The sequence below is a fragment of the Mauremys reevesii genome, linkage group 13 (assembly GCF_016161935.1).
Source record: "Mauremys reevesii isolate NIE-2019 linkage group 13, ASM1616193v1, whole genome shotgun sequence".
Taxonomy (NCBI): domain Eukaryota; kingdom Metazoa; phylum Chordata; order Testudines; family Geoemydidae; genus Mauremys; species Mauremys reevesii.
In genome coordinates, this window is record NC_052635.1 from 1,787,394 (window position 1) to 1,800,332 (window position 12,939).

Below are 12,939 nucleotides of genomic sequence, written 5' to 3' on the forward strand. Positions count from 1 at the left end.
AGAGGGTGGGGACTGGTGTGTGTACCTGATGGTATGGGCCCCTTTTGAGGGCCTGGAACACCAATTGCACTTCCTCCTCTCTCCACTGTTAAAGAGCAGAGCTAATTTTGAATCCTTTAGGAGTCTATCTAGAGGTTGCTGACCTGGATTCACATTGGGCCATGTGGCACTGGGGCTCTCCTACTACAAGTTGAAATCACTAAGAGCTGAAGTCACTAAAAGAACTAAGCTTACTGAGCGGAAATCACTGAGTGCTGTGTTAAGTAGTAGGAGAGCCTGAAGATCTATCACCAAGCAGCTGGCAGAGTGGAGCAGTCTGCAGCACGTTGGAGCAGCCCATGGAACAGTGAGCAGTGTGGAGCGGTTTGTGGGGGACGGCTGACATGGTTCACGGGTCTGCTGGAGGAGCGGCACAGCTGGTGGAGTGGAGCCAGTCGTGGTGAAGGCTGCAGCAGAACTCCACGGAGAAGCGGGGCAGTCGGCCCTGGCCCACGTAAGGTGTCCCTTAGCACCCTGTGTGTGCGACCCCCCCCATTTCCACCCAGGCTGGGGGGGGTAAAACTCTGCAGATAAACTTTTGAACTCTGGGGTGGCACTGACCAGAGACTGAGACTTTTGGGTTGTTGGACTTTGGGGTGATTGGACTTAAGACCCTAAGGACAGTGCCAAATGTACTTGGAGGGGGGTTTTGCTTCTGGTTTGTTCCTCCTTTATTAAAAGGATTTTGCTACACTCAGACTTCGTGCTTGCGAGTGGGGAAGTATTGCCTCCTGGAGGCGCCCGGGGGGGTGGTAGGTAATTGTCCCAGGTCACTGGGTGGGGGCTCGAGCCGGTTTTGCATTGCGTTATTGAAACGGAACCCCTGGATACTGAACCCGGCCCTTGTTGCTGCCAACTCAGAGGGGCAGAAGGGTTACATGAGTGTCTCACCACATTTTACATCCTGGTTCATTTGTGTGAGAACAGAGGTGTTGAGACAATTCTGCGAATGTCCCAGACTGGAATAAGCATGTCTTAAAAAACAAAAAATCAAGGGCTGGAAAAAATGTCTGAAAAGGAGGGATTTAGGGAACCCAGTCTGTTTAGTTTATCAAAAAGGAGATTGAGAGATGGCCTGGTGACTCTTGGGAAGAAAATACCAGCGACCAAAGGGCTCCTGAATCTATTAGAGAAAGTTCTAACAAGAACCAGGGCCGCCCAGAGGCTTCAGGGGGCCTGGGGCAAAGCGGGGGAGCTGCGGCGGCAGTCCGGGTCTTCGGCAGGGGGGCCCTTCAGTCGCTCCGTGTCTTAGGCAGCACTGAAGGGCCCCCCCTCCGCTGCTGAAATGCCACCGAAGACCCGGACTGCTGCCGGCCCAGGGCTCACGGAGCCCCTGCCCCACTTCCCGCCCTCCCGGCCGGCCCCGACAAGAACCAATGTAGGAAGTTAAAGCCAGCCACATTTAAACTGGAAATAAACCACAACTTTTTAGTGGTGACAACTGGAACAAACTATTGAGGGAAGTGGCAGATTCTTGGGCCTGTGATAAATCTGTGAATCTGTTAATGGAAGAGCCCATTGTAATATTCATCCACTGGGGCAAATTCCAGGCCTGCTTTGATCCACACAAGAGAATAATGGTCTACTACTGGAGTCAACCAAGGGAGCGGCTCCTTTTATATCCAGGTTCAATTCCCAGCAGAGCTTGTCAGAAAGTAGAGTGTTTTGTTTTGTTTTGTTTCCCTGCAGAAAAGTGTCAATGAAAACAAAACAAAAAGTGTAACTTTTTCAACAAAAATCAAAACTGTTGTCCAATGTTTTTGGTTTACTGAGGAAACTAGAAAAATTTCCAGAGAACCCACACATTTTTCATGGAAACTTTTGTTTAATCAAGAAGCCAATTTTCTATCAAAAAGAATTGACAGGGAAAGTTTGGACAAGCTTTCGTCCCTCATTCAGCAAGGAGCCATGAGGAGGGCTGGTAATATGTGCGTTGTCTATAGTCAGATGTTTTTTCATCAATACTCAGAGTCTTGGATTTTGGGATTTGATGGTATTTGGGATCTCAGCTCCCTTTAGGCACCTCTGAAAATCTCTGCCTCTCACACGTGCTCAAGGCCTCTTTAGGTTTGACATTAGCGCTGGGTGGGGACTGGAGTTCTGTTTCATGAAACAGCCCGTGAATCTGAATTTCTTTCCATTCTGAAATAGAATGAAAACAAATTTCAAATTTGTCCATGTCACAATTTAAAAAAAATAATAATATTTTGGGGTCAGTCAGGATTTTTAATTCTGATTCGGGCCTTTCAAAAAACTTTTACTTTTTTTTTTTTTAAATTTAAAGCAATAGTCCTTTCCAAATGAAACTCAGTTGAAAAGCTGTTTAAATGGGATGTAACAAGATTACCGAAATGCTTCCCTTAATGTTGTTGAAAACATAATTTCACATAAATCAACATTGTTTTTGAGCCACTTTGATTTCCACAAAAGATGACATTTTCCATCAAAATTGTTTGGTTTAAAAATTTCCCCCAGACACATGGCAGACAATACTCTAAGTGTCATTAGCTCCAGCCCTCGAGTTTCTCTTGAGCCACATACCCAGATAGACAGACATGTTCATGAGTGCTTCAGTCGCATGAGATTTTAGATGCTCAATTCTCATTCAAATGCCCCCAACTGCCATGAAAATAAATAGGCATTTGGGTATCTGATTCCCAGAGGCAAACTCAGAAATCCCAGCGTCTATGCCCTCTTGGTGAAAAGACCAAGAGAGACTCTCTCATTGATATATCAGGATATTTGGTCCTTGCCCTGAGGTTACCAGCACTTATTGGTGTGTGTGATGCTATGGGCTGTTCTCCAAAACTGTGGCCTAATGATTCCAGACCAGCAATGTGCTTCCAAATTGCTGCCCTGGAGAAGACAGAAATTGATTAGGCCTGGGGATAGAAACTAACAGCTGCATTGCTGAAAGCACAGTGATGTCTCTGTAACTCGCCTTCAGTAACAGTATCCTAACGCAAGTGCTCAGGCATTATGTTACTGGGAGTCACAACAATACACAGAGAGAGACGGGGAGACTCCAGTGGACTAGAGAAGATCGCTAGATGTGGGTGGATGGACAGACAGACAGACACTGCGGGGGGGAGGATGGATGGATAGAGAATGTGGAGGAAAGGAGGCCTACTGAGGAAGACTAATAGATGTTTAAGGCCAGAATGGACCATTAGAACATCCAGTCTGACCTACATGGAATTTCAGTGGGTATGGGGCACCTCATTCCCTTAGGCTTGTTTGAACTGTCTGCTTCTCCTCCTGACTCTAGTCCCACAAATGAAAGCAGCAGATCAATAACAAGTGAGGCATCTGAAGAAGACTGCCAAGTAATTCTACATAGAAAAAACATCTTTTGCTGCCCTCACCCTTGTCACTTACTTGGCCGGACAATCAGTTTAGTGCCAGATCCAAAAATCAACCTGTCTGCTGCTCCTGTATATGGCACAGTGATTTAGAGCCGAGCAAAAACTCCCCTCGCTTACTCTAGCCTCAACAGGGCTTACAAGTTTGGGGGCAAAGTAGGAGCCTGATGATTTTGGAGAAGCTCTTGAGCTCATGTGAACTGGCACCTGAGCCATTGATTTCAGTGGTGTTACATCAATGCACATCAGCTGGGATCCCACCCCATTGACTCCAATGGGGCTATGATTGGTTTATACCAACTGAGGATCAGGCCCCATTGACCGTGGAGCTATGGCTGATTTCCAGCAGCTGGGAAGCTGGTCAATGACTCCAGGGGCGCTAAGCCCAGTTTATACCAGCTCCAGAGATTCCTGCCGATAACCCCACATGGCTGGAATCTTTCTGGATCAAACCAACTGAAGGTACCTACCGGGTTCAACCAGCAGTTTAGTTCCCTTTCCAAAGATAAGTTTGTTCGTGTTTCCTGAACACGCACTGTGAGGATCCCCCTTACAAAAAGGGTCTTTACTGAGTCACTGCTCATTTCCTAGTCCCTCCAGAAACCTGCTGTGCACCTCACACCAACTCCTTGGTGATTTCACGATTGTCTAGCCACAAACCAATTGTGTACCATGGAATCATACACTTTAGATTTGGAAAAGACCTCTCTCTCTCTCTCTCTCTCTCTCTCTCTCTCTCACCAAATGGTCAGACTGCCTCTAGTAACTGTTTGAATATGAAAGAGATATATTACATTGTACATACTGTGCAGCACAAAACCACTTACATGGTTTAACAGAGAGGTTGGTTCCCTTCCCAAAGATGAGCTTAGCGCTGCTTCCCCCATAGTTCCCACAGCAATACACAGCCTTACAAGAGCCGACTATGGGAGAGCGAGAACCTATTCCTCCACAGAGAAAGGCTTCCTACCTTTACATCTTTGCTGCTTTGGCAGAGGACAGGGTTTCTCAAACAGGGGTCGCTGCTTGTGTAGGGAAAGCCTCTGGCGGGCCGGGCCGATGTGTTTACCTGCCCCATCCGCGGGTCCCGCCGATCACGGCTCCCACTGGCCGCAGATCAGTGTTCCCATTGGCCCGGAGCTGCGATCGGCCGGACCTGCGGGTGGGGCAGGTAAACACACCGGCCCGGCCCGCCAGAGGCTTTCCCTACACAAGCGGCGACCCCTGTTTGAGAAACCCTGGCATAGGAGATTAAGGGCCCAGGGATCACGAATTGCCTTCTTTCCCTAATAAAACTGAGTTTAGACCCATACAATTACTGCCATATCCCCAACCAATTATAAATTCAGTGTTATGAACATTACTCTTCCTTTAGATTTGCCACAATGAAGTGAAGTCCTGTTAGTACATATGGAATGAGCTCTGTTATTTGTCCATCCTCTCTCTATCCCCACTCATCATCCATGTATACATCTAAGCAATGGTACAGCCATCAGAACAGTATCGGAGCAACTCTGGAAATGTATATATTGCATTTGCAGAAATTCTATTAAAACCTCACTGCTCACTTGGTTTGACAGTTTCATTCCCTTTCCAAAAGTTAGCTTGGTGCCGAATCCTCCAGAATCCCCACAGCAGCTCATAGCTTTACAAGAACCACAGAGCGAGAAGAAAAAGCCTTTTCCTGTCCAGTGGAAGGCTCCCTGCACTTCCATCCTTGGTCAGATAATACAGGAGGGTTAAGGATCTAGGGCCAGAAGTTTAAAGGTAGCTGAAGATGCAGATAGGCACAGAGTGGGAATTTCAATACAGCCTTCTTGCCTAATTCAGAGGTGGTTGGGTACCGAGGTGCTTTTGGAAAGATGCCCTGTCAGCACCTTCAGTTAGGAAGTTTTTCCTAATGTCTAAACCTTCGCCCAGAGGTTAAGGAGGACAAATTTTCTCCCTCCTCCTCCTTGTAACAGCCTTTTATGTACTTGAAACCTGTTGTTATGTCCCCTCTGCCTTCTTTTTTGCAGACTAAACAAACCCAGTTTTTTCAATCTTCCCTCCTAGGCCATGGTTTCTACACCTTTCACCATTTTTGTTGCTCTTCTTAGGATTTTCTCCAATTTGTTCACATCTTTCCTGAAATGTGGTGCTCAGAATTGGACACAAGACTCCAACTGAGGCCTAATCAGCAGGGAGTAGAGCAGAAGAATCACTTCTCTTGTCTTGCGCACAGCACTCCTGCTAATACCTCTGTAGCTCCTACCTGGGAGGGCTGGGAAGCAGCCCTGGAGAGGGCTGCAGCTCTAAAAGCCTGGGCTGATTAGGGAAGCGGCTGCAGCTGGGCCACGCCCCAATCAGGCCCCAGCTGGCCTGTATAAAAAGGCTGTGACGCAGGAGCCCAAACAGCCTCTGTCTGCCTGCAGAGGGAGATGGGCCTGGCTGCAGGGAGCTGGACACAGGGTACCTGAGGGGAGCAGGGCTGGGGAAAGGCAGAGGAGCTGGGGAGCTCCAGCCTGGAAAGCCCCAGGCTGTGGCCTAGCATTGGGCCAACAGGTACTGGGGGTTGCAGAGGCAGCCCAGGGGTAGGCCAAGGCAGCAGGTCCAACCCCCCCTTGCCAGTGATGAGTGGCTGACACTGCAGTCAGCCCCAGGGCACGGGGGCTAGACAGTGACTGGCAGTAGCCGTATACTGAGGTGAGCCGGGGATAGTGGGTGGGGGTCTCCCAGGGAGGGGAGACCCTGAGAGAAAGGGGTTACTGCCGGGGGGCAGGGCACCAGAGTCCAGAGAGGGACACGGGGGGGGGGAAGCGGTAGTGGATCACTGGCCTGCAGAGGGTGCTCTGGGCTGGAAATTGAGCTAATTCCCTGAGCGACCAGCAGGAGGCGCCGCAGGGGTGAATCTGCACCCTTACAACCTCCCAGAATCACATTTGCTTTTTTTGCAATGGTGTTACACTGACTCATATTTAACTTGTGGTCCACTATGACCCCCAGATCCCTTTCCGCAGTGCCCCTTCCTAGGCAGCCATTATGTGGCACCAAGCCCAATGGGCTCCTGGGGTAGCTCCTCTGTAGTATAAACAACAATCCTGGAGGCCAAGGCTGGGATTCTCCAATGAGCCAAAGGCGGTTCGGCCCCCACAGTTTCTGGGGCTGAGAGCTTCTATCGAGTTATTTTTCTGAGACGCAATGTGCATTGGTATTAATTTGTCCCTGGGTTGTTCCAATGTATAATACAGGCAATGTCACACCACAATTGTCTGTGCGGTTTTCTGTGTAGGTGCTTTTTAAACTAATGCTTCCGTTCCAGGTTCTGTGAAAGTTGTTAAAGTCCCACAGCTGAGAATCGCGTGAAGCACTGATTTCATTCACTCATGAGCTTTTCCTTGAACCCTCTATATAGGGCCAGGTTTCTAAAGAGGTTCCACTTGTGAGGTTTGCACACTGCAATATGTGTGTGTGAATCTGCACCTGGGAAACGGGTCAAGATGCAGAATTTGGATCCCAGAGATGGGCCTGGTGACTTCAGGTTGCAAATCAGTGCCCAGAACTGACTGTTTTAATTTGACGGGGAAAGAAAACACCTTTTCAATGGAAAATGGCCCTTCACACTACTCATTTTCACGTGGTGCAAAATGTGGGGTTTTTTCTTTTTTTTTTCTTTTTTAGTCAAAATGGAATGAATCTAAAAATTTCATTTTAGTTCAAGTTGAAGTTAAATGAAAAAAATAAATAAATCAGGTTTTGATTTTTCATATCCTTCCTGCACCTCCTTTCCCCTCCCTCCCATTGGACAAAACAGTGGCTGGGCAAAAGGGAGGAGACCATTTGATTTGAAACAAATTACTAACAGACTTTAAATTTTTTTATTGAATCCTCAAAAAAAAATCACAGAAAATACTTAACATTTTTCACCAGTTCCGCCAAAAAATAGCAGTATAAATAAATAGTATGATTAAGGCGCTGTTTTCATCACAGAGCCCATCGAAGTCACAAATTCTGTGACCTCCGACTCCTGCAGCAGCCCGTGCGGCTGGCCTGGGAGCTGCCTGAGCCACCTATCTTGGGTACCTCCACCTCCCAGCAGTAGGACTTTGGGTATGCGGGGGCTCAGGGCTGAGGTGCAGTGCAGTGCTTACCTGGGGGGGCTCCCCTCCCAGCTCCATGGGATGCCTCTGCCAGCAGGCACCGCCCCTGCAGCTCCCATTGGCTTTGGTTCCCAGCCAATGGGAGCTGCAGAACTGGGGCTTGGGGTGGAGCAGAGGCAGCAAGTGAAGCTAGGAGCTGGAGGTCACCACTGCCCTGGAGCCGAGTCGGGAACCTGCCAACCCTGCCCCCCGGGCCAGCACCCGTGGCGCCCCCCCGGTCCTCCCCCCGAACTTCCCCCTCCAAGTTTTAGCCAGGGGTATATAGTACAAGTCATAGACGGGGCCGCCCAGAGTGGGTGGCAAGTGGGGCAATTTGCCCTGGGCCCCGCAGGGGCCCCCATAAGAGCTTTTCAGGGCCTCTGGAGCAGGGTCCTTCACTCACTCCGGGGCCTCTGGAAAACTCTCGTGGGGCCCGGGCCCCCGGAGCTGCTTCCGCTCCGGGTCTCTGGTGTGGGGGGATCCTTCATCCCCGGTGCGGAAGGACCCCCTGCCGCCGAATTACCGCCAAAGTGGGGCCTGCTGCCGAAGTGCCAGGTCCCACTTCAGCAGTAATTCGGCGGCGGGAGGCCCCTGCTGCAGGTCTTCGGGGCAGTTTGGCAGCGGGTCCCGGAGTGGAAGGACCCCCCCCCGCCTTCGAATTACCGCTGACGTGGGGGCCCACCACTGCCAAAGATCCCAGGGCCCCTGAATCCTCTGGGAGGCCCTGATCATAGACAGGTCACGTGCTGTGAATTTTTGATTACTGCCTTTCACCTGTCCATGACTAAAATACGTGTGACTAAAATGTAGCCTTAACTGTGATTACTGTATTTCTTGTGAGGCTGGTTATCCATTGAAACAAGCCCCAGAGGGAAGTGGTGGAGGAGTCTTTGTCTCTCAATGTCCTCAAATGGAGATTTAATGCTTTAGTCAAACACAAGTTCTCAAACTCACGGCAGGGCTGGCTGGGTGGTTAATGACCTGTGATGTACAAGAGAACAGAGAGATGGTCTAATGGTCCCTTCCCTCGGTGTCTAGCTCTCGCCACGTGTTCTGTGGCGGGCTGGATTTCCTAGCTCGGGGTTCAATATTCTACTTGGCAGCAGGGCACCTGGGCATGTGGTGTTGCAACGCCGAGCAGAGCAACATCTCCACACCTTTACGGACCTGGGCCAGGCAGGCTGCAGATTGTCAGAAAGGGTCAGCACTCCCCTACCTCTGCTCCCATTAAAGTCAGAGCTAAAACTCCCACTGAGTGCAAACTAGGTCAGCACAGAGTGCCTTTGAAGAGTCCCACCCTAAGTGATTTGCCAAAGGTCGCATGCAGCAGCTGTGGCAGAGGTAGCATTTGAATGCAGACTTCTGAGTCCCAGTCCAGTGAGTTAACTGTAAATCCGCCCTCCCTATCAATCCGTCTTGCCCATCATTGTAGTATCTGACTGCTTATTAAAAAGTGGAAATCAGCCCTGAAGTTCATGGTGGTTAATGATTACTGCTGATCCCATAAATCATTCCCTAGGCTGGCGCGTGAGCATCTGCCCAGCGGTACACTCTGCTAAATTGCTTCCCCAGAGAAGAGAGAAGAAATTAGCCCCTGGAGGTGTATTTGTTGGGTTAAAATGACCCACCTTAGCACAGTGGTCCCTCAGCAAAGCACCTGAGATTTGCCATGAAGAGCGAGAAGAGATTTCTTAAATGTAGCAAACTCTCTTTCATATCACCATGGCAGCACCAAGCCTGTTGCAGGGTAGAGTCTGGTACCTCTCTCGTTAATCCTCGTAGTACCTCAGCAGCCTCCGAAGAGCCAAACGTGGGTATTTGTAGAGGTTCCAGGATTTCATTTACTCAGCTTGGGCGAGACTTGTTCACCAAATTTCAATATGAGAATTTGCTCAGTGAAATTTATGATCTGTTGTTCAATTAATGCATTTTTTCCCATTATTCTTCCAGCTTGGAAGAAAAGGCACAGACATATTGTGTAACAATTTAGTCAATGGATTTAATGAGGTTTTTTTCAATAGCATATTAGATGCTTAATTTATTTTGTTTCCATCACTCAAAGATGGCTAAAAATAATGAGTGACTTATTCTGATCTATGCAGCGGGGTGTGGAGGAGAAGGTGACTGGGGTGCTGTACTGCCCGTCTCTCGGGAAGTGAGTATAGTTACACTATTGCACTCAGTGTAATGTTGTTCATGTGTCTAGATTGGCATTTTCAGATGAGCCTCAAGGAGTTAGACACTCAAATCCATGAAAGTCTTTGGGAATTGGACACCTGCCTCCCTTAGTCACCTTTGAAAATCTTCATCTCCACCGTCTACATTTTCAAAAGCATCTGTTCATTTTGGGTGCCTCATCTTTTGGCCACCTTATGACATCTTCAAGGAGCCTGATCAGCAGAGCATCCTCAGGGGTTTCTGAAAACCAGGCTTACTTGGATACTTAAGGCCAGATTTGTAAAGATGTTAAGGTGTGTAAAGATGCATATAGGCATCTAGTGGGCTTTTCCAAAGTGCCCAACTCCCATAGATTTCAATGAGAGTTAGGCACCTCGCCACTCTTGAGAATGCTACCAGGTACCTAGTACTTCTTTAGGTACCTAAATACATTTGGCTACTGAGAGTGTAAATGATTTGATATTGGGACCATGTTTTGTTTTGTGTTGCACTTCTTTTCTGTCTGCCTCAGTTTCCCCACCTGTTTCACCAGGGTAACAATACAGCCCTCCTTTGTGAACCACTTTGAGATTAAAAGAGGAGGGTGCTACATTAGCGCCGGGTATTACTCTTATTTATTGTTGTTGTACAGCCTCTAGCACATTGGGTCCCCGGCAGCAGCCCTGTGTTTCGGGACAATTAATTATAATCAACATCTCACCCCAGAAACCAGTGCAACCAACATCACACTAGTCATTGGCCTGGTTCCCCTGCAGGGATAAATCTGTATGGCTGAGTTGAATTCAATAGGCCAGATCAACAGCTGGTTTTAAACAGGATAATGTACACTGATTTCATGCAAGTTTTTATCGGCTGAGGATCACATCACATCCTCACCTCTCAACTCGCTGAGGCCCAAACAAGAAAAACAATGTGTGGCAAACACCGCAGATGAGTGACACACAAATTATTCAAGCAGGCAACTTGATGATGTGGGATTCCTGTGTAATGGCCTCTTTCTCTCCCCAAGGTTGGATGTCTGTTTCCAAACATCCATGCTGTGGTTCAACAAGAAGCCATACATTTGGTGAAGAGATTCATGAGCAAGGTCCTTTGGTCTGCTGTGCACAGGAGGTCAGACTAGATGACCATTATGGTCCTATAGAATCTAGGAATCGATGAACCTCGGATTCATGATTCTCTGCATTTCTGACATTAATCATTTTGCACAATTTAAGTGAGAGGAGAAATATCCAATCTGTGTTGAATGTAAGTTACTGTGAGTAAAACTCATTAGATTTAGAGCTGGTCATAAAATTTGGGTGTTTTTTCTGGCTAAGGAAAATGTTCAATATTTTCTTCAAAAACTCGGAAACTTAAAATGTTCACCCTAAACTTGTCAGAGACCATTTTTTTCCCCCTGAAAACTGCCAGAAACTGAAAATTGTTTAGTTCAAATGTGGAAAATACTCAGTTTTCATGTTGCTTTTCTGGTGATATATATATGAGCAAACGAGAAATGTAGGGCCAGCTTTTCAAAGGTTTTTAAGCATCTAAAGATGAAGATAGGCGGTTGGTGGAATTTTTTCTAAGTGCCTAAGCATATTAGGCATATAATGTCTATTGATTTCAATGGGATTTAGGTACCTCTGTGCCTTTGAAAATCCTTTAAAAATACCTTTAAAAATCTATCCCTAACCTATGTAGATGCTTTTGAAAATCCCACATTGCTGCATTGCTGCATCTTTTGGTGCCTGAATTCCTTTGCAAGTGTGGCCCATGGACACTTACCACCACCCTTTTCTTTTAGTCAAAAACCCAGTTTTCTGGGGCTTTTTCATTTTGTTTTTTGAAAATTTGTGACAGTAGAATTTCACCCAGATGTAGAGATGCCCCCTGCCATGAAGGACATTTGAGAGTTATGGTCTGGCCCCAAGATTTTACAAACCCTACTGTATAATTGTTTCCTTATCCCAATAGGTCAGTTGGGAATGGAGAACCACACTTCAGCTGTGGAAGAATTCATCCTCTTGGGGTTTCCCATCCGACAGGAGACAGAGATCCTGCTCTCTGTGGTGCTGCTATGCTTATACCTTTTGACATTATTCAGCAACATGGTCATTCTCTGCATTGTCTACGCTGACGGCCGCCTACACACGCCCATGTACTTCTTCCTCTGTAATCTCTCGGCATTGGACCTATTTTTTACCTCGGTGACCGTGCCCAAGATGCTGCAGAACCTCATCTCGGGAGATAAATCCATCTCCTTCGCTGGCTGCATGGCCCAGTCCTACTTCTACTTCTTCCTGGGCACGGTGGAGTTCTTCCTCTTGACCTCCATGTCCTACGACCGATATGCTGCCATATGCAGCCCGCTGCACTACCCCATCCTCATGAGTAGCCGTGTCTGTGCCCAGATGATGATGGCCTGTTGGCTGGGTGGGCTTCTCTCCATCCTCTTCCCAACCATCATGATTTCCAGGTTGTCCTACTGCCGTTCCAATGTCATTGACCATTTTTTTTGCGATTCTGGCCCCTTGCTGGAGCTCTCCTGCACTGACACACATCTGGTTGAGCTGATAGACTTCATGTTATCTTCTCTTGTCATCCTCGGCTCATTAACCCTAACGATGATCTCCTATGTCTTCATCATCTCCACCATCCTGCGCATCCCAACCAACACTGGCCGGAATAAAGCCTTCAGCACCTGTGCCACCCACCTGACCCTGGTTCTCATGTCCGGCAGTATCTCCATCTTCATGTATGTGACACCGTCACAGAAGTCCACTTTGGAGATGCACAAGATCCCTGCCGTACTCAGCAGCATAGTTAACCCACTGCTAAATCCCTTTATCTACACCTTACGGAACGACATAGTCAAGAAGGTTTTGAGGGAGACTTTTAGCCACAGCAAAGCACTTGTATTTTATAGTGTGGGCAGATTATTCCTGATTTGTGCTGCTCCTTGCAGAAAGAGAAGTGTAGCATAGGAATGAGCAGATCCATGGGTCAGGCCCATCGTCCATCTAGCCCAGTATCCTGTCTTTGAATGTGGCCATCACCAGATGTTTCAGAGGGCGGTGTGAGAAATCGCATAGCAGCCAGATGTGGGATAACTTGCTCCCCATGAAGGACTCATCCTAATCCCTGTTATTTAGAGGGTGAAAGCAGGAATTTTTATATCCCTGCCAAAACAAAAACTGCCCTTTTTACCATTAACTTTTCTAACTTTGGATATTTTTGTCATCAATATAAATATCTTG

General features: G+C 47.7%; 1 protein-coding gene across 1 annotated transcript; it reads left to right on the forward strand.

Moving 5' to 3' along the window:
• Positions 1 to 11,667: 11,667 nt before the first annotated feature.
• On the forward strand, positions 11,668 to 12,666 carry LOC120380739 (olfactory receptor 6J1). The gene has a single exon (XM_039498670.1). It carries the CDS (start codon positions 11,668 to 11,670, stop codon positions 12,664 to 12,666), a length of 999 nt encoding a protein of 332 aa, XP_039354604.1.
• Positions 12,667 to 12,939: the final 273 nt, after the last annotated feature.